Source organism: Harpia harpyja, chromosome 1, assembly GCF_026419915.1.
Source record: "Harpia harpyja isolate bHarHar1 chromosome 1, bHarHar1 primary haplotype, whole genome shotgun sequence".
NCBI lineage: Eukaryota > Metazoa > Chordata > Aves > Accipitriformes > Accipitridae > Harpia > Harpia harpyja.
This window is the reverse complement of record NC_068940.1, coordinates 34993143-35015518: the sequence shown is the minus strand read 5'-3', so window position 1 is coordinate 35015518 and position 22376 is coordinate 34993143. Positions and strand designations below refer to the sequence as shown.

At 40.9% G+C, this 22376-nt stretch overlaps 1 protein-coding gene across 7 annotated transcripts in view; it reads left to right on the top strand.

The window, feature by feature from the left end:
* Positions 1-8850: 8850 nt before the first annotated feature.
* The window catches only part of VAPB (VAMP associated protein B and C), a 40182-nt gene continuing 26656 nt past the window's right edge, over positions 8851-22376 (top strand). For 5 of the 7 annotated variants that reach the window (XM_052786658.1, XM_052786667.1, XM_052786649.1 and 2 more), the window contains exon 1: positions 8857-9153. In XM_052786658.1, the coding sequence (XP_052642618.1) occupies positions 9096-9153 (58 nt within the window). In that variant the 5' untranslated portion in view covers positions 8857-9095. Of the gene's footprint in view, positions 9154-22376 lie in introns of all 7 variants that reach the window. The other 2 variants (XM_052786686.1, XM_052786676.1) reach the window with 1 other exon arrangement.

The following is a 22376-nucleotide window of genomic DNA, read 5'->3' as shown; positions in this document are numbered from 1 at the left end:
GTGCTTTTATTAAAGTTGGTTAGTATTAAATCTGAAAATTCTTGAACTTGGAAAGATCATAGTAGGAGAAAGAAAGTCTCAGATACTGGGAATATCTTTCATGTAGATTAGTAGAAAAAGGAATTTCAAATGTTCTAAATTATTGTTATTGCCTGTTAGCATGTGGTAAAAATGGAGTTTAAATCTGTTTTTCAGTGAGGTAACGAAAATGGTTTAATAGTATTTATGCAAGATTTATTGACTTGAGAAGAAAATACTGGACTCTAGGCAGGACTGAGAGCTAGGCTAGTACTGAGATTATTGCAGTTCTCTCCAGTCAGGGGAGACAGCCATATATCTTAGCAAACCTTTATGAACTGCTTTCTGATCGATCCTCACTTATTTGCTATACACCAAAATTAGACTTTAAAAACAAAAAAACCACCCACCCCAAAACATTGCAGAAGCAGCAACAATCTGGCCCCTCTCAAATGTAGTGAAGTCTTAATGCCTCAGACTCCTTTTGTTTTGTTACCAATCTGTGTGAAGTGCCAGCATACTTCATACCCTTTTTGCAGTTCTGATCTTGAATTACTGCAGTTAATGAAAACATGGAAATAGCCAGTGTTTCAGATTGTCCAGACTACAAATACTGAAGAGAGGCTGCTTTTTAACACATGCCTATTTAAAATGACAGACTGTTGATTTAAGTTTGCTTGAGCCAAGATAACTGTTCATTGATCAGTTGGCCCTAGCTGAAAGCTGGAACGCAGTCTTCCCTGGATGAGATGCACATGTTCATTGTTTCATTTTTGTTGGAGAAAAATGGTTTCTTCTGTATTAATAATTTGTTAGGTCATCTGGTTTCATCTTGCACTAGGCTTGCTGAAATTGATTATATTTGTCCTAACATAGCTTCTCTATTTGGAGATAACATTAGCTTTGGAGTGCTGATTATCAACCATTCCAGCTAAATTTTTAATAACTTTTTTTCTGTTAAGAAGTTGTTGAAAAAGCTCAGGACTGAAGTTTTATTCTGCTATGCCTTCCTGTCTAATGAATGGAGCTCATCATAGAGACTAGACTTTCAGATACTTTCAAAGGGAATTAATTGCTGCAAAACAATTTTGGAAGGGTAAAGTATCATGTATGTAAAAATGTAATGAGGTGCATGTCATATCATTGATCCAGAGCATTTTTTAATTGACAAAATATGACACTTTCAACTTCTAAACACCACCAGTTCTTCCCCATGAAAGTTAAAGATTTGTACAAAAATATCATTTGATAAATGTTTAGTTCTTAAGCTTTGGAGCAACTTAAATGTGCTCTGCAAGTTTTGGAGGGTGTCTTTGTGTGACCCTCTAAATTACAGCAGTCTCAGGTGACTTGCCAGGCTCTTGATCTGTGCTGTAGGTAGTTGTGTAGTATATTTTAAATACATGCTGAAAACTGGCATACTAAATGCCTAAGTAGGTGAAATCTGGAAGCTTATGTTTAATGACAGAAGCATCTAGTGGTCAAACTACTGAAAATTGTTGCAGGTGCTTTGAAAAGTTCTAAGACAATTCTAACAACATTTGCTGTTGCCAAAAAGGTAAAGACTTTATGTTATTAGATCCACGTTGAAGCAAAACAAATTATTGCACTTCAAATCCCTACTGACATTAGTGAGACCCTTCCTTTAAGAGCTACAGGATCAGACAGTTAATAGTTTAGAGGGGCATTTTATGCAGACTTGAGTCTTTGATGTGTTGGTGTACATAATACCAATTTAATGCTACCAGCCTGCTCAAGAAAGATTATTTACATTGCTTGGGAAGAGAGTAAGAGGAGAGGAGACAATGCCTACTTGCTGATTTGGAAGTCTAATCCTTTAACCTGGTTGAGAGATGTAAGATTCATTGGGAGCTGTCTACATTCATGGTTAAAGCTTCATTTTAAATATCAAAAAATAATTCAGGCTGAATGTCTTGAATGGTTTAAAAGTTGGCCTCAACAAGATTTTTGTTACAATGTTAATCCTAAATTATTCCTTAACGTAAGTGTTAATTTCCAGTATAACATATTGGGTATTAGTTGGAAATGGAAGCTTTAGCAGTGATGTTTGAATGACTTTCTTGTGAAACAGTCTTTAGTGTTTATTAAGGATGATGTAGTCTATTTGTGGTGTGCTATGTCAGCAATCTGCAAAGACTATCTTGGGAATTGATGATTTACAGGACAGAAGCTGTCTGAACTGTGTAGCTAGTCACCCTGTAACAAACCTCACTTGCAGCAACAGCTACATAGAAGTAGAAAACATCTCAAACATGAGAACCTGAATAGTTCACTGACTTAAACTTCTACACTGCCTATTCATTTTCTAAACAGTTTCATGTATCTCTCTTAAACACTTTAAACCTCTAAAAAAAGAGGCTCTTCTGTTCATGGACAGGACCGAAGGACAAACTTAACTTTTTTAGCAGGAAGTTGTTTTACAGCAACCTGTGACTGTATGCCACAAGTCAGTTACTTGAAGCAGGAGAATTGGATGCTTGGAATTAAGCTTCTAAAAAAGTCTGCACAAAATTCTCTGAAGAAAACTTAAAATTTTATGTTCCGATCACATTCCTAGTAATAGATCACAGCCCTAGTAATGGTAGGTGACAGAAGATTTGTAGAATAAGATGTTGGTGTGAATTACCAATCTAAGATAGAAATACAGGTTCTACTATAAAAAAAAAGTCATGTCAGCTCTCCTTTTCAGAGCCATATGGCTCCAGCTTGTCAAAAGAAATACGCTTGAAACCACATCTTTGTTTCTCATACAAGAATTCAGGTGCCAAAACATACTTCCCTAAAATTATTAGGCCTTCTGACACCAATGTTTGTTTCTGAAAAATCCTTTCTGATATTTTGGAGGTCTCAAAAGCTTGAATGCAAACCCTTTCTTCATCAGCTCAAATAAAAAATGCATGACTTGGAAAAATCAAACAAGTATTACCAAACTTCATGCATAAAGTGTCACAGATAACAAATCTTGCAAGGGATATAAGATTATCCTGAAACCCAAGAGTACTGATGGGCTTAGTCTCTGACATGTCAAAATGATCCTAGGGTCAGCTTTTTCCTCTTTCCCCCTCCCATTTCCCCCTACCCCGCCCAACCCTGAATTTTTAACATAGTGTTGTCAGAGTGTACATGCTATAAACAGCTATTTAGAAATACTTAGAAAAGTTCTAGTGGCTTAGAGTTATTTGGTGCTTCCTATTTTATGTGGAAAATGAAGGCAGTAGGATGATTTGTCCCCCTAAAAATTGGGACAGCACTTGCTGAAACTGCTCTCATTCTAGAACAAAGACTTCTAAGAAGAAAGAATTTTCCTTTTCTCATTACATCATCCTGCAAGTTGGGGTTCTTAAATTTTTACTTAAACACTAACAATGAATTTTTTTCAGAGCTAATTACCTTTGTAAAGGTACTCTTCTTTTAAGAAGGTTGGGTTTTTCTTTGCTTCATTTCTGTTAATGTTTTCACATATGTATTATTGAACAAACCAACTGCTACTTCTTTTTTAACTGTTGAAGGATACGGACCACTCTTTCTGTCATGCCCTTCATCTGCTTGTGTGATACTCCATCCAGTTGTTGCACTTGGAAGTGCTGTAACTCTGACACCTAGATAGATTCAATGCTACTATCTTGCCTCACTTTTACTCATGTTACAGTATGTATTTCCTATTAAATCCATTATGTTTTCTTGATACTTTGTTCTTTGTTTCCTTATGGGATCTAGCCAAGGTTAGGTGGCGAGTGTGTTTTTCTCCTCAAAGGTTCTAGAAGTATCTGTCACAGCAGCAAATATTTCTAAACAAAATGGTAATTCATTAGTGACAGCCTTATGAAACTGTTATGAAAACATAGCAGCTGAGACGTACCACTACTATATTATACCACATAACGAAGGCTGTGAAAGCACATTCACCTGGGGGTGCAAATTATTGTAAGGCTCTAGTAACATGACGCAAACTCTTCTATGTTTTAACTTCCTTTTTTTGTACTTCCTATTTCTGAGTACTGTGTATCCAACACCGAAATCATGACACAGTGAATTGATTTAAGACACAGAAATGGATTGCATTTTTGTAGCTGTAAGACACTTAATTTCCGGCAATCTTCCCCTTTGTACCCCCCACCCCCAGTACAATGAAGAAAAAAAGAAATCGTTCTGAAGGTTTCTTCTAAACAAGAAACTTTGCATTTGCATTTGTGTATTCAGGGTACAAAACCTGGTATGCATATAGCTCTTGCAGTGTAATACATGTTTGCCTGTAAAATTAAGCATGAAGGTTAACCTTTGTATCAGCAATTCTTGTCCCTCTTAAGAACATTCTGCCTTTTCATTATAGGATTGGGTTAACCTGTTACAAAGGTTGAAAGGTCTGTGCCTTCTTATTATAGTATCTCTTATTAAAACAAACTTAAGCCGCTCAAAGTTACAGAGCATTTGCAGCACTGTAAACTGCACAAATTTACAACCATTGCTTCACTGCATGAAATGTAGTCAGATTACTAGTGATGAAATATTGTAGTGATGAATTCCCAAGCTTATGAATGTGTTGAGACTTTTTTTAGTCTTCTCTTGGGCTGGTCCTGAGAGTGTGTACAGGTTTGTCTGTATTGTTGGTTTGTAGATGCTAATGAGGAAAACCAGGCTTTTGTTCTCTCTGTTTTGTTTGAATTGTTTCACCTCCATATAGTGCATAGAATGCAAATAAAGAAATGTTGATTTGGCATAATGTAAACAGCCTTTTCAGCCTAAGCATTCATAATAAACTTTTATAGTGTAATAACATGCTAAATCACTACTGGTCTGATGTATTGTGGAAAAAAAAAAAGGGTGTAAACATTTTATTAATAAAAAAGCTTTGTTTACAAATGTCCTGGCCTTGCTTATAAATGCTTCCAAAATTCTCAATGTCTTAAAAAATAGTCTCTATAACAATAGATTTATAGAAGAGGAATGTAAGCAGTACCATGGCAGAAGTGAATCCAAGTGATAATTCAAATAGCTGTTTTCCAAAAGTACTGACTACTGGTCATTCAGAAACTGAAGCTTTTCCATGGTTTATGTATACATAGACAAAGGCAGAAGACGAACTTTTACAAAGAAGGGATGGGGAAAAACAGCAGAGAGAATGCAGCTTTTGTGTAATGTTTCCTTTCTTTGCAGCATGATGTCTGAGAAACTGCAGGCCACACACAGTCTTGTCAACCAGTGCAAGGCCTGACCAATTCTACCAGGGTCAAGTTATTTAATACATTGCTTTTAGCTTAGGCTGCATGAAATGTAAAATTCTTGACTGCTTAGGCCAGGTTTCTGTCAATCAAAACTGTAAGTGCTTTTAATATCTGCATAGTGTTGTGGGGGCCTGTCATGCTGGGAAGGGATCCTTTCTTATTTGTTAATACAGTCAGCTGGTTGGTAGCTTGCTTTTCTTAAACCATTGCTTTGGTGGTTATGTAGAGCACAAAAAAAATACAGAGTTGGCTGCAGTTCTCTCGCTTGTCTTATGCGATGCTTAAAAGATGCAGTTTTCTTGTTTCAATGTGTGATGCAAGTCTAACATGTTCAGTTGATAGCACCCTTCAAAAGCATAAATAACCAAAAAAAGTCCTGTTTCTGATACTGCTATTTCACCGGAAAACGTTGGATATAAGTTTCTACTAAACAACTGGTTGCAGTTCATGTGCAGGAAACACATACTGTCATCTTTTTAAGAGAGACCTGGAATAACTTAAATTTATTGTTCAATACCTACTATTCTTAAGTTATCCTCTTAGATGTGTGTAAACTGCTTTTGAAGAGTGTCAAATGCGTTTGTATAAGGGGGTATAAATGTGCATCAGAGAGAGCATAAGAAGGGTAAATACAAGGAATGTGCTAGAATAGAGAGAAAAACACATTTACATGTGTTTGCATAGGAAATCTAGATAACTAAATGCAAACCGCCTAATTTGCACACACACAATGAGAGAATGTTTTACTTGGATTGAATATTTCATAGCTTTTAAGGTAAAAGTTTTACAACAGATTAAACTGTTCTTTAAAATTGTTCCAGTACAAAGCTTTTAGGCGCTCTTCAGCGTTTCCCGTAGTGTTCATCCCTATTTTTTCCTGTTAATCAGAAACCCACCTTGGCAACAAGTTGCCTTCTAGTCTTGTCATGGCTGAATTGTTAATAAAGTGAGGGTTGTTTTGTGTAATTGATAAGGATGTAGTATTACGGGTGGCCTTCATGCCCATTTCAATGAATCAGATCTGTAGAACATTAAATGTACACACGTTATTTACATAGAACAAAAAACCTGACAACCTACATTCATTAGACTTCATAAATTTCCAACTTAAACAATGTTGCGCTTTATAAAAACTTCAGCCTCCATGAAAAAACATGGGTGAGTCCTTCAAATACAAGCAGGTAAGTTCAGAGCTGCCAGTTGCGGTAAGAGGATACAACTTGGCAAACCCTTTAAGATGCGGATCATCAAACGCTTAAGGGTGTTCTTTGTACTTCTTTCAGGAAAAGTAGAACTTGGAATGGTCTGGGCAGCAACACTGAACAGTTGTTTACTTTAGGGTTTTTTATTATGTATGACTGTATCTTGTATGAAGTTTCTTCTTATTCCTCACTGTTAGTTTCCAATCAACTTGCAGATGTGTGTAAAACTTGTCTTTTCTACTGATTACTGGACTGAGAATGCCTTGCTCAGTGAGAGAATCTGTTCATAAAAATAAAACCTAAGCGATTACGTGAAAGAAGATAACCTTTCCAGAATATCAGCCAAAGAAAGCTCTGCTCCAAAGTGTTAGTGAACTCAATTCTCTCCTGATTTGAGATCTAGTAAAATGTTATGACATAATCTGTAGTTTATGCTATAAATTAAACCCCCACAAGTAGAAAAAGTAATAAGCCAAGAACATCCTAGGCTCCAAATCTAATGAACTAAGCAAAGTAGAATAGCAGGGACCTGATAAAAAAAAATGCCTCCCTTTTATGACATTATGTGACCATCTTTTCTCCTTAATTCCTTCAAGGAATTTAAGGAAGAACAGCAGGACATTATTTACGCGTGTTGCTGTACTTTGCTGAAGCTTCTAAAAATTAGTCCTGCTGTATTGGCTAGAAGGAGTTAGCAGGTTTCTCTTGCATTACGCAAAACCAAGAGTTATCCTAAACACATATATGGGTTTGGTTTGTTTTGGCATGGAATGAAAGAACAAAAACAAAAGATGAAACAGGATTGGAGGCAGTTAAGCAGATGAGCTGAAAAATGGGGATTATCATGCACAAGAGCAGCTGAAGTCTTGAGTTGTGGTATAAAAACTGCAGATGTGCTTAGAGCACTGAATGTCATCATCCTGTTTAGTGGTGTTAATTTTAACTTATACATCAGTCATTTGCCATTGCTTTTATTGCCAGAAATGAGAACAACCCTGTTAAAAATTCCAGATCTCTTTAGCTACCTTATACATTTTTGGCAATTATGAAGTAAAACAACATTCAAGATACAAAGAACTTGTCTGAGGGTGAGGTACACTGCATCACACAGATTGTATTGGTGTGATAAAATGAATTTTCACAGTGTTTTACTACTACCATATTTTTATTTGCCTCTTTCTTACCTGTTTGCTAATCAGACCTGATTAGGACTTAAAATAACTGTATGCTTTGAGTTGCTATTCTTCAGAAGCTGACAGATGTCAATACACTAGCTTTTTATCTCTGCAAATGGTATCTCCTCCTGAAGTCCTGTATATCTGAAGTCCTGTTGCCTAATGGATACTTTTTGGTGTACACAAATTACCAGTTTTTAAGACCAGCATGTTTCTGTTGGTAATATGGGCATCCCAAACTCCTGCTTCATTGTTACCCCTCTGCTGATTTTGACAGGTTACAGCAATGCTTTATAAATTCTTAGGAACTTTTAGAATGCTTAAAACAACCTGAGGGGAGAGAGGAGAAAAAAAAAAAAAGTTTGCTATTGTAACTACAGTGGCCTAAAGCTATCAATAAAGCAGTACTTCATATTAGACCAATCTGTGCATTTTAAAAATATTTTAAGTCATGCTATTTGGAGTAAAAAAAAAAAAAGCCCAAACCCAACAACGACAAAAACCCAGCCCAAAACAACAACAAAAACGCAAACCACACAGTCGAGAACTTTGGTTACGGTTTACTTAAGACAGAGGGCGGGAGAGGTGTCTTCAACGCTGAGATGACCTGAAAGTCTAGTTTTATTTATTAAAAAGTTAAGTCTTTCCTGTAGCTTGACGACAGTTACCAGGGTTTTCCTGGCACTGTCGTGCTCCGTTCTTCAGCCTTGCAGTCATACCGTAAGTGCCCTCGGATGTCATTCCGTACAGAGCGGCTCTCGGGCGCTCCAGGAATCCCTCCTCGCCCTGGACGCGTTTCCCTTCCCTGTTTCGAGCCGAAGGGTCGGTCCTCGGGGGCGCGGGAAGGGGCCAGCGGCGGGCGGCCGAGCCACGGGGCCTCTGCGTGGTGGGGGGGACGGACACGGCCCCTTCCCTGCCGCGGGCAGCCCTACGGCGGTGCAGACCTGCGTTTACGGAATCAAGACCTGAAATAAGAGGCTGCTACTCGATAAGGCGGCATTTACTACAAATCATGATTTTTCATGAAGAGGGGCTGAGGAGCCTCCCCGCCCACCCGCTCGGCCCCGGTCCTCCCTCTGCCAGCAGCCGCGGGCCGGCCGGGCTGGGCCGTCCCCCTCAGCCGCGGCGGGAGGCGGGCGGCGGCAGACGTCAGCCGCAGCCTCTCTCTGGGCCCCTCCGTGCTGCATCATCCCGCCTCCGTCCCGCCTCCCGCCCTCTCCCCGCGTCTCCGCCAGGGCAGCGTGCGCGCTGGGAGCCGCCGAGCCGCCGCCCGGCCTGTCCCCGCTCCGCCGCCCGCAGCGCTTCTCCCTTCGCCGCTCCGGGGCCGCCTGGCGGGGGGTGAATAGACCAGCCGGGCGCGCCCCCGCCCGCCCTCCCTCCTCCCCTCCCTCCTCCCCTCCCTCCCCGTCCCTTCCTCTCTCCGCCTGGTGCCGCCACCGCCGAGGAGGAGGAGGAACATGGCGAAAGCGGAGCAGGTCCTCAGCCTCGAACCGCAGCACGAGCTCAAATTCAAAGGTACGAGGCGGCCGCCGCCATCCCCCCGCCGCCTCCCCGCGCTGGGCCGGCGGCGCGGCCGCCCTCAGGCCCCGCTCCAGCGGCAGCCATTTTCCGGGGGCCGGGGCTGGGCACCAGCCGCTAAAATGTCCTTCAGCGCCGCCGCCGCCCCCCCCCCCCCCCCCGCCCTGCCGGGCCTCTCCCGCCTAGCCGCGGGGCGGGGAGGCGCCCACCAGCCCCGTGGGGCCGCAATGGGGCGCGGGGGTCCCCGCCGGGCCTGTCCCCGCCGGGCCTGTCCCCGCCGTGGCTGCGCCGCCCGCCCCCACCCGCGCCGTGGGCGGCTGCTGCTGCTGCTGCAGGGCCGAGGGCGGCCTGAGGCGAGAGCGCGCGGGGGGGGGGGGGTCCCGGCCGCCGCCTCCTCCAGCCGGCAGCGGGGCAGCCCTCCCCGGAAAAAAGCCGTTTCTCCCTCAGGCTGACCTTCCCGCGCCGCGGCGGAGGGGCCGCTGCGCCCGCCGGGCGGGGGCCGGGGGTTCTGCGGACGGCGGCGGGCAGCGCCCGAGCACCGCGGGGCCGCCCGGGAAGGGGAGAATGTGGGAGGCGGCGGGAGCAGCCCTCGGCCTCCGCGGAGGTGCGGTGGCCGGAGAAGGGCGGGCGGGCGGGCGGGCGGGCGGGTGGGGTGGGGATTCAGCTGACGCCGAGGCAGGCGCTCGGCGGCTCCGGGACCCCCGGCCCTGAGGCAGGGGGAGGCGAGTGCTCCCCGAGCTGTCACGCAGCCGGGGCGTGGGGCACCCGAAACGTGTGCGGGAGGCTCGGCCGGGCCGTGACAGAAAACACGGGGCATCTGGCCAGGTGCTGGGCAGCGTTTCGTGGCTCTTTCGCATTATTGTTATAGTTCGACAGGCCATTTAGGTAAATTAATCGTGAATACTCTGTCTGTGCGAAAATCTGTCCTTTCTTTAAATAAAAATCTTGAATGGGTTTGAGTTCTCGCTAGCATTGAAATTCTTGTCTTGTAGCCTGACAGCACTACTGTAATACAATATCCTGGGATTACAAATAAGCATTCAGCAAGTTTATTTATGCTACCAGAGTCAGAGCTGCTTTATAGCTTCATTTGAATATCTGGCAAATACGTTTTTTTTTAAAATAGGGGTTTATTTACTGGCTTCTGGTAAAAATAATACTCCTTCAAAAAGATTTCATGTACATTTTCAAATGTAGGGGAAGTCTTTACCTGTTTTTATTAGTAAATATATTAGAAGTAATAATATGAAGTGGGTTTAACAAAAGGCGTGGTAATAAACACTGGGTGGAATGAATGTATCTTTGTTGTAAGCTGAAGTATTTGCATGTTGTTATGGCAGCAGTATCAGACATGCTTAAGAAGGAAACTATTGTTGTTTTAACATTCTTCATGTTAAGTATGATTAGATGAAAATCAGCTCTTGTTCTGAATAATACTGCTTTCAACAAGCAAGTGAATCCAAACTCAGGTGGGCAAAAAGTGGGGCCTTAATTGGCACTGACTTGCTAATGAAACAGAATCGTGATTCAGGGTTTGGGGTGTTTTTTTTACCTCATCACAGGTAGGTATAAACTTAGCCGAACTCTGTTTTTTGTTGAAATACAGGCAACTTGTCAGGCTGCCTCTCTTTCAGTCGAGGTTCTGGGCTAAATAATCAGTAACCGTTGAAGTTAAATCAACTAACCGTATAGATTTTGGTTGACAAATCTTGAGCCCACAATGTATACTCCTTGTAACGTAAAATGTTACTTGACTAACTGTAGCTATTAAACGGCTTAGTTTAAAAGTATGCTTAAATATTAATGTTCAAATAGCCTTAATGCTATGGATAGCATTCATATGCCTTGGCAATAAATTCTGTCTTACAGTCCTTTCTAACAGGCAGTGCTGACCGCTGTCCTTCATTCAGGAAAGGCCAATTTGAAATATTCATGAAGTAAATTCTGCTCTAAGCATTTCTTGTCCTACTGGTTTTGTGATGGCATATTGCCTGGTAACATGGCAGTAATGATTTTCTCACCTTTGTAAATAGTTGCATTTATTTCCAGAGCATTGCTTTGCACTGTACGAGTAGATACAAACTGACAGAGGTCAGTAGTGCTGCTAACTGGTGTGGTTGTGCTTCCTCGCTGGTGTGCGCTGAAAGATCTGATGCTTAATGTGGGGCAGCAATGTCAGTGAGGTAGGACTGTAAACACTCGAAATGGGTAGAGGTCTTGGTCAAAACGCAGACAGGTAGAAAAAGCAGAAAATAGTTACCTCTGATGCTGTTAAAGTGCTCTGTGTAGTTCTTAAATGTAAAATCTAGAGGGAGGTATGATGTTTGCAAAATGATGTGGGGAATAAGATAACTGAAGTGAGGATTTCTTCTATAATGTGTCCCAGTCACTGTGGGGTTGCAACCATCTCTCTCTTGGCCAGCACCTTCACTTGTAAAGGATTGAAGACCTTTTTTAAGAAGCTTTTGCAGCCCCTTAATTTGCAGTCAATCTTTTAAATTTGTTTGGCGCTCCATTTCAAAATACTGTGTTTGTGACTTGCTTGCGAAAATATCAAAGGAATTTTTCGTGCTAGAATTTTTTTTTTTTTTTTCACAGCATGTGAACACGATGAGCAGGGGTTGTCTTTCCTCCCCGCCTCGCATCTCCTACACCGTAACACACATGCTCCAAAATAGTATCAGCATGTGCTGTGCTGAAATGCAGCTGTGAATAGTGGGAGGCAGGACACCATTATGTGGCCGGAGGTGCCCATTTCCTTGCCCTGGTCTCTGATGCCATGTAAAACAGGAGCTTTACTGTCCTGCCAGCGACTTCCTCCACTTCTTGGTTGTTGCAGGCTTGCAGCCTAGGTGGGAAAGCATCGAACTAAAGGTTTATTGCTTGGACTTTATTGGTAGTGAATGGTGAAAAACACCACTGTTGTTATACATGACAACATTTACATTTATGTTTCTTTTTTCTTTTTTTTTTAATCTAGGAGATAACATCCAACAATCTACCAAGAATTAGTTAGATTACAATATTCAAGGTGCTGACTTCAGGAATTACTAGATTTAAACTTAGACAAGGATGTGTAATTCTGGCCCCTTTTGCTAGATCCTTTTTGATACAGCTGTTAATTACTGTGCCACACTTGTGCTATAGGGCACTGCCTCATGCATTTCAGAGGATGGCTACCCAGTGAGGTCGATCTGTCATTTCAGCGTAATGTGCCCATCTTGAATAGAGATCATTTGCCTAATGTCAGCAAGTAAAATTTTGTTAGACTATAACTTATTTTAGAACCTGCCTGGATTTTGGGGTGTTTGAAATGCTGCTGCATTCTTTGCAGATGTAGAGTATCAGGAGAGTGGTGTTTAGTAGGGGACACGCACAAAAACGGAGGTGGCATAGGCTGAGGTACATTTCAGCGATGTTTTTAGAGGTTTGCTACAGGTTAGGCTGGACTTATGACTCAGCACTCTGTTGCAGTGCTCCCCAAGTGGCAAATAGCAGTACTGCCAAACGCGGGATTAATTCCTTGCAAAACTGTGTGAGTTGCTGCCAATTGGAAATGCTGTTTCCTGTTCCCAGGATGTGATTTTGCACCTGCATGTATTCAATATGTCACGGTGTAACTTTGCTTTCTGCGAAGGGCACAATAATAAACCAGAACAGCCAATACTCTCCAGTCCTAATAGTACTGATTCAGACCTGGCCTGAGGCCTAGCAGTGTTGTTTCCAAGCTATCAGCTGTCAACTGGCTCAAGTGAATCCCCTGGGTACATCAGAGCTGCAGTCCAAAGGTGTGGCCTTGGCCTGTATAGATGTGCTCAGTCCAACGGTATATCTGCAGTGCTGTGAGTGAAGTATTTAGTGTTTAGCCACAGTCCCATGCAGCTTGTGTAACCTGCGTTACCGTGGTTAGGTGGCTGCCACTCCCAAATCAGATAGTTGGAGCTTCTTCAGGTAAGCCTGTGTAAATGATAGTCAGATCTGTGCATTGCAGTGTAGGTGTGCAAAACCTCCTGTATCTGACATGAGTATCCAGTTCTTATCAGATAGCAGGCCAAGGCTCTTCAGTGCAACAGTTCAGTGACATTTGGGATGTAAGATTAGTCTTTACTGAACCTGCAGTTGTCAAGTCTCAGAAGAGAGGTTAAGGACTTTGTCGGACATTGCGACTAAACTATATAATTGCATCTCCATCCCTGTCATCATCTGTCTGTAATGACTGAAACACTCCTGTACTGACTGACTTGGAGGGATTTGACTCTGTGCTCGTTCTGTTCTGTATTGGATAAATAGGGATTTCTAGTCACTGCCACTGGAACAGGCTGTGTTTACAAATGTAAAATACTGACAATATTGTGAGAAGTTGCCTATTTAGTATAATTAATATGCATCTTCTAAGCTGAAAATTTACATGCTGTTTTCTTTAAACTACTAGAGGCCTCCTGGTATTCACAGCATAATGGCAGTCAGTACTAGGATTTCTTTACTCTTGGAAGGCTGCTGTGTCAATGGCTATCTACTTCTCTGCTGGAAAATGTGCCAGTCCATGCTTCCCTTTGTCTAGCCTGATTCCTAGTAAAGTAATTGTTACTGCATTAAATAGGAGTAAACCTTCACATCTCTCTACATATTTGAATTTGATTATCAAGTTATACACTTAAAAAGAGGACATTGTATTTAAATAACAGGCAGGCTTTCTAAATCTAAACAAATCTTAAGTATGTAGCCCAACTATCAAACAAAATTAGTCATTTTCTGGTGACAAATATTTGTAGTTCGTGTTATGCTTGCTTTTCTTGCAACTTAGCTAAAATCAATAGCTTATTCTAACTACTGTTTGTTATAGTTGTACAGACTTGCTGCATCTCACTGAATTATTCTAATTTCACGTGCACCATTATTTTTATAATTACTTCATCACTTTGCGTAGATGCTTAACTTCACTTTAAAAGAGCAGTGTTTGGAGGAAAAGAACTGGAGATAAAAGCAAGATAGTGATGCATTGTGAGTGTCTCATGACACATCTCATTTTTTTGAAAGATGGAATAAGTTGAAGATAGTGCTTCTGTTGAGCTTCCTTAATCTGCTGGTGTCCTGTACGCTAGAGACGTGACACTAACAGCTCCAGTGGGAAAGGGGGGAGGAATTGTGCATGTGGGGGCTAACAGAAATTTGAAACTTTGAATAGGATGGTTAAAGAGCCAAATAACAATTATTTGAGATATGTGAAGCAGTCAAGGATGTTTGGCTGCATTTTCTGTTAAATATACTTAATGTGTTTAGGTCTCACAAGACTACTTCCAAAAATCTCACTATCTGCTTGAGGGCTTTGGCCAATGTGATTTATGGGTTGAGGGCTTTTGAATAATTTTATACTGCATAGATTTTAAGAATTGCAGTTGAAGTAATGAGCATTAGTGGGATCAAAGTATTACTATTTCAAGGAAAGTCCTAATGCAGTGATAAAATCAGCATAAGCAACTGTTATTTGGCGGTTGCTTCTCATAGTTTTGTGGGATTTTGTGTTTTTAATACGATCAACTGCTTGCCTTTGTTGTAAGGGATGGGACACATACATTCATAATTTCCCATTCCTTGGGAATCCCGTGCTTGTGCACCAATTTTCAGCTCACTTTGAGGTATGGAACCATTGCAATGATACGTGAAAAAGTTCATCAAGTTTGTTATTTAAAGCTCATCGGGATGGCAGACTGCCAGTCTGATTTGGTTGACAGGATGTCCCCTCTATTTTCTGAAGTGATGAATATATCTGATAACAAATTATATTGAAAATACATATGTAAACATAAGGTAAGGGGTGGCCGTCTTAAGTCCTAGGAGCATGGCTATCATGTCAAAATAAAGACACAGGTAATGTGTCATAGCGGGTGCGGGTTCACACAGACACTTAGCAGTAAATTGTATTTACCAGCTGCTACCCTGCATGTCATGTGCAGTGTCTTAGCACCCGTGAAAGAGGAATATGGAGTGGAAATTTGCACAGGAGTTTGTGACAGTTTCTTCTCATTGGAAATTAAATTACTGCCTTTTTTTCCTCACTTCACAGGTTTTATAAATTAAAAACTTACCAGTAGTCATGCAATGCTTGCTTTCTTTTAAAATAGGTTAGCTACCTTTGAATACAGGGCTGAATTTTGTTTAATTGCACTCTAATTTGGAATTAGGATTGTAAAAATTAGACTACAAATCTTTAAATAGATTGTCAGATGTGTTTTGAAACTCGGCTGGAGAAAAGGCGTCATCACCACAGGGAATGATCCAACTTTATGAGCTCAGGTCAGCTTCCATCTATGAACAAATACCCAATTTTAAAAGAAGTTTAATTTGTTGTATGCACCCAGCCCTCGAAGGTATTGATTGCATCAAATGAGTTTTGAATCAAATGAGCAACTTCTACATATGTTATAATGCAATTTTTGGAGAAAACTGGGTGACTGAGGGTTTGTCTTGTTTCTTGCTTTTCGAGTGCCTCTAAACATAGCTTTCTGTCTAGCTGGAGACAATGCAGGAATCGAATGACCCTTGCTAATTCTGCCCACATCTTGCAGTCACACTCATTTTCTACTATCTTATTACAATATTGGTCTTATGTTTGCTCCCTGCTGGGAACAACTAATAACTACTGAATGCATTTCATAGTTGGTACAATAACAGCTTTTTTTCCTTTTTCTGTCAGCATAGTTGGTTGGCTTTGAAAGCTTTATTGATGATGTTTGCAACAGTTTTGTTTGTGGTAACAGCTGTTGCTTCAGACTTAAATTTCATCTTTGTATTTGTAGGGAATGTGATCTTTAACATTATCATCGTGCTGCTGCAAGCTGGTTTTTTTCCTCCCAAGTAACTCCTCACAGATTTAAGTGAGCATCTGGTTTGGTCAGGAACTCTTTCCTAGTTAGACCTCTCTTCTCTGAATGAGGGACTCTGACACTTGTTACTGCAAGTAACATTGAAGCCTCCTTTCATTGTCTTCCTGTGTGATGACCAGAGGCAGAAAGGAAACCTGTTTTACATACATATATGAATATTTAAATACCAGTTTATCTAAACGAGGGGCCAGACTCATGCCAAGTCTCTTCCTCTGGCATTTGACCCAATATTCAATATATAAATCCCTTCATACCTGCTTTGTAGACTGAGATGTCTGTAGAGACATAGAGGATATTTTCTGATGTCTGGGATGTTGTCGAATTTAAAACTTGGCCTGCTAGGCAACCTTTCATAAAGAGGGATTTGTGCCATCAGTCTGGAACAGCTGTCACAATCTTGCTGTCGTTGAAAATGTATGCAAAGCGAATCACCATTGCCATGTTTAATTCAGTGCAGGATTAAAACGCACATGGGTTGAAGTGATTGAGTGTTTACACTAGCAAGACAATCCAGACTGAGAGTTGACTGAGTCTATCCTTTCTGTATTATAGCTGTTCTGAAAATTGCTTACTTCAACTGTAGTTCTTCTGGCCTCAAAAACATTTGTACAAATTGGGTGCTGCTGCTGCCTGCAGTACTTTATCCCGCATTATTATAAATACTTTATGAAAATAATCTCTTTACTAAACTACTTTAGTGTCTAGTTCTCTGAGCTGTAAACGAAGTCCCTCATACCATGGTGCTATGGATTAGCGATTTTATCGTTCTAAATTTAATCCTGTTTTCTTGGTTGGTTTCCATGAGGGGTGGAAAAAATAGAGAAGGGGGAGGTTTGCCTGGTGATCCAGTTACTTGTGATGCAAATTATAAAATCGTGTAGGTGTGGGGCTCACTGTAGAGCCAAATCTTACGGTTTTGCAAACAATTTTAAAGACCTAATTCAAGTTAATTATGCTTGTAGAAGGCATGTCAGATGACTATGTAATTCTTTAAGAAAAAAAATCTTGCAGTTTTTTGTTTTTCACATGGCTGCTCCTTTTCATCTAACGAGTTACTTCATCCTTACTGGTGCTTCTAATGTTTCTCACAAGCAGGAGTAAGGCCCTCCCATATGCAGTTTCATGTTTGGACTGCCACTGTTGCTTGTTTATATTTGCAACTGCTGCTTCTTGTGATATGTGAATTAACAATATATTTTGCATCTTCTCCAAATATTTGCATGCATAATTTCCTCTGGTTTGCAATGTCGCCTCTTCTGGCCTTCCTACATTTTTACCAGACTAGGAGCAAAGGTGTAACAGCAGTAAGATTTTCTTTTTTTTTTTTTTTTCTTTTTTTGTATAGCTGTTTTTACGCTATGCTTACTGGCGTCATACTGTGGTGCAGATAATGGTTACAGAAGTTTACGTTTGGAGGATGCAACTTCACATTTGTATCTTGTTCTGTGCCAGACAGTATAAGCTGTCTGGTATTTTTTTTCCTTATTAAGTTTTCTCACTGCTTCTGACTAAATTTCTGATTTGGTTTTGGTTTGGTTGTTTTGGGGTTTTTTTTCCCTTTGATTCTGAAAGCACAGTAAATAGTCTAGTTTTCAAGTGGTTCCCCAGAAATATGTCTTGCTAAATTCAGGATTCCTTCGTTGTTTGTAGCTATAATTAGTTCCTTACTGCCTATTTTAATTTTTTTTAAGTTACTAGAAAAGCAGCTACTCGTGCATCCCCAAATCTCTAATTTTGCTCGTTTCTTCTGATATTTGCAATTTATGCATAGTTTTGCACTTAAAATATTTGCTCAGTTGCTATTTAAGTTACACATCAAATTTGTCTATTTGAAGAGTATATATAAGCATAAAATTAGAGTAGTTAAGTTGCTCCTTCCCTACCATTTTAATGTGCATCTGAAATGGAAATGGGTGATTAAATTAGACCAAGAAAAAGCGTAGTTTGGGACGGTGGTTAAAATCATGATGCTTCTTCCAGGGAGATATTTTACATTGACTTCAGTCTTCAGCACTGTTTTTGCCGGGGAAGCTGCTGCGCTCTGCTCTTTGCTGCTGCATCCCCACTTCTCCCTGGGGGCCTGTGCTTCGTTTCAGTATCCTTTCAATACCCACCTAGCAACCCCCATGAATGAGGCTTGTAGCCATGTAGAATAAGTAGGTGTCTTATTTTAAATAGGTCTTGCTATGTCTTGCTTATTGAAAGAGATGTAGCTACTATTCCACTATCACAAGAAGGTATGCCACTATTTTCTGAGCTGTTTTCATACCTGGAGAGAGTTGGTACGTGTGGTATTTTTGAGTGGAATGAACAAAGTAATATGATATGTTTGGCGTTTGGTTCTAAAAGGTTGTGAAAGCACAGCTGAAACACAGATAAACCTCTAAAAGCTAGCCAACTCTGCTATCAGTCTCTTGTTTATGCAATTGTGTGCAGAAATCTGTTTTGAGTTTAGGATGTAGGGAAGATATTTCATGTTGTGTGATTTTTGTTGCTGAAGATTGCTGTAAATAATGTTTGACTGTAATAAAACTCTGAAGAGATCAGTGGAAAAAACAAATGACACTTGGTACCAAAATTATTTGAAGGACATACTCTTCCATTTCTCTTGGCAAGCTTATGTGTGGCCTCTCAGTTCTTAAAACTGTGAAGTCAAACTGTTAATGATCCTCTGAGGAATAAAAGGTGACAAAAATTACATACTAATAGATATCCTGAAAATAGTCTTCAGTCTCATATTTGGGTTTGGTTTGGTTTGGGGTTTTTTGTTGGGGGTTTTTTTCCTTGTTTTTTTTTCCCATTAAGCATGAGGCATGCTCTGGGAAAAATAGTTTGTGCCAAAATAGGCCAGAGGAGGACACTGATTAAACCATCCAAATGGAATAGTTTACTGCCAACCTTGCTCCAACTTAGGTGTCTGGATCATGTAATTTTGTTGGTTTTCTACATCATCTTTTTTTTTCTCTTAGCTCATTTTATTGATTACATACTTCTTAAAATTACTGCACTGCATCAGCTATTGCATGGGGAGTGATTTGGATGGCAGTTCTATTTTTGTAATAGTTTTTTCATCAAGGCTTCTACTGCTTGACACAGAAGAAGTGGAAATGACCACTTCCCTCCTGTCACTTTGCTTCAAGGGCTCTTTCGGGTGAGGATAGTTGTGGTACAAATAAAGAAATTGATTCCACGGGGGTGGGGTTTTCTAGCTACTTCCATTTAAAATCTGAGCTGAGATTGAAAGGTTTGTGAGTGGTTTACACCAGGATTAAGAGCGGCCTAAGTTTTTCTTAAAAGTAATTACCAAATTTGGGGTTGTTGGGTCCTCTCAATGAGTTACTCGTGAAATCAGATGTTTATGCAACACGGGCACTTGTTGTTTCTTATTCTTTGACTTGTTAGATTTCAAAAGTTGCGGATGCTCACTTAATTATGAATGTCTCCAGAGCTAGATGATGATGATGATGATTGAAACTTGGCATACAGTACTTTTCAGAACACTAATCTTCACAAGATTCTCTGTAATTAGATAAGTATTCTCCTGACTTCACAGAGAGGAAAACTGTAAGGGTCCAAACCTCCTTCTGTTTTGGAGTTGCTGTCAACTCTTAAGGCTCTTAATAGCAGAAGATCAAGCCTTTAAGTGATTTGTCTAAAGACAAGTAAGATGGTGGGAGAGTTTGATTGGATCTTGGGTGTTCTTGATTCACAGGCACCTGGCTGATAGCTCAAGATGTCTTGCTTGACATTTCAGCTTTTTTCATTTTAGTGTTTATCCTTAAAGGTCATCAACTTATATATAACTTTAAAAAGAAGTGTACAGTAAGTCAAGTTCTACACCTGTTGTTGAACCCTCTTGCTCATTGCTAGTGTTTTTACCTTGACTGTCTCTCTATTGCTGATAGACACCCCCAAGAATAAAATGGGAGAAATTGTGGAAATAAAATGAAATCTGTTGGTACTGTCAGAGGCATAGTAAAGGAACTGAAAAACAACTCAGATACGATTATAGGAAAAATTGTAAGTAGAAAGGCTGAAATACTCCGATGGAGAGATGACTGTGTTCTCGGGTGGTAGTTGTTTTGTCGATGGTGCTAATAGACTCTCACTTAGGACTCTGCAGTAGGTTCATAAATGCTAGAGCAGGGTGGGGTGCATCCCCAGTTTGAGGAGCTGACCGAGCTGGCAGGGAGGCACTTCATGCCGTGGGAGCAGGAACCAGCATGCTGTGTGATGGGGAAGGGAGCCCGAAGTATCAGGTTTAACCCCCACCCTCTCCCCTCACATGTGGGGTCAATGTGGCTCTTTCACTGGATGAATTATTGCTCCATGTGGACATCTACTAATCGGGGCACATCAACATGTAGGATTTGGGCTCTTGAGAATAGCCACAGAACAATTTTAAGTTTCCCCTTTACTGCTTTCCACCATCTCCCTTATTAAAGATTCCTTGGTTACTTTTCTGTGGCTGAGTAATATGTCAGGTGATTAATGACTTTCATCTGACACATTGGTGGGCTTAAGCTGTGGTGAAATACATCCTTCCCCTCTTATTGTTGCATTCCACTGCTTTTTACAAAGGAAGTACAGGAGGTGGTGTCTCACTAGAAACTCTGCCTGTATTTCTGCCTGTTTCCAATTACCTTGCTTTTGGATACGTATCTGTGGTGCCAGGTTGGAGTGGCAAAAGTTTTTTAGGGAAGGATGATTGAAGTTCATCTCAAACATTCTGGGAATAACATGGGCAACTTGATGAGAATTTATTCTTAGTCTTGTTGATCAACGATCGCCAGTTTAACATGACTATGATTGGATCGAGTGCTCCTCCTGCAGTGCCTTTGCTCTGAACAGCACCAGTCCGCTAAATTTTTTAGGGGATGCCTGGCTTTAAACAGATGAGAATTTGCATTAGATTTAAGCTCAAAAAAATTAGGCATGTGCCTTAATTACTTTCAACAACTGTGCCAACACTACAATTGTGACTGCAGCACGTATGCATAGCTGTGTTAGCTTTAACCTACTAAATACGAGATGTTGTTGCCTTAATTTGGCAGAATGCTGTGCAGAAAAATGCAGTTTCCCTGATGCCAGTGTCTGACTGCTGCTTGATCTGCCTGAAAACTGATTCTCCTTTTTCTCTTCCCCACTGCCCCCTCCCTCACTCCTTGCCTTTTAAGTGGATTGATTTTCAGCCCAAGCAGCTCTCTGGCTCAACTCTCAGCACAAGCAGATGAACGCTGTGCAGCTAGCACAAGCAGTTGGTAGAGATGAGAGGTCAGACCACCTCCCCTTTCAGCAGTGAGACGGACTGATGCAGGAATAAAGCAACCCTGGGGTTGTGGCGTGCCTAATGTGTGTAGTTAATTTTAAAGATGTATTAGTATTTGCACATAAAAATCGGCAGAGGACTGTGCCTGTTTGGTTTGAATGTTCCTGCCCAAGCCTGTGCCGTCAAAGCTTTACCTCTGCTGATACTTGTGCTGACTTCTTTCATGTGCCAAACAGTGCTACAACAGTGTTCTTGCTGCATTGAAAGTACATGTGTATGAGGATTGTTTATTTGCCATGCTAAAGCATGAAATTTTGGTTAAGGTGAGAATAATTGTATTAAGATTTGGTACAAATGATGTAGCTATGTTAATGTGGTTACTGTGAGTAGCGAGTGGCAAGAAACTTACAGCAAGTACTGTGCTGATCAATAAGTTATCAGCTTGGATTTGCTGGTACAATTATGGGCAATTTTTTTTGCAATGGGAGTTATTTAAAATTTAAATAGAGTTGACATCATGTTCTTTTGACGTAATTCTCAGGCTTTTGTATTATTACTAAAATGATCTGGGATATTATAATACAGTACACTGCAGAATGGCACACTTAGGAAAAGATTGATACAGCACTGGTGTTTGAATAGGAAATGGAGCGTGGCAAATTCTGAGATAATGCTGTGATCTTCAAATGTGAAGGGTCGTATGTGTAGCTCCTGGGTGGAAAGCCACAGCTGTAGTTTGAAACTAACCCTGCTGAAAAGTGACCCTATGAAAACCCATGATACTTCTTACCGTTCATTGTTGCATGAGTATATGAGATGATGTTTTCTTTTCTGTAAGTAGTATTGCTAGTTTGCATATCACTAGATGCCCAGTTTGCATTAACACAAGTTGACTTTATTTTAACTGGCAGGAAAAAGTCATCGAGCCCTTGTGGAATATTCCAAACTTTCACCGCCAAATTCAATTTACTACATTCTTCCTTCTAGACAGCTTGCTCCCATGACAACCCCATGTCGGATGATGCATGTACAGACCCTGAGTTTCCCATAACTTTGTCCTTGGGATG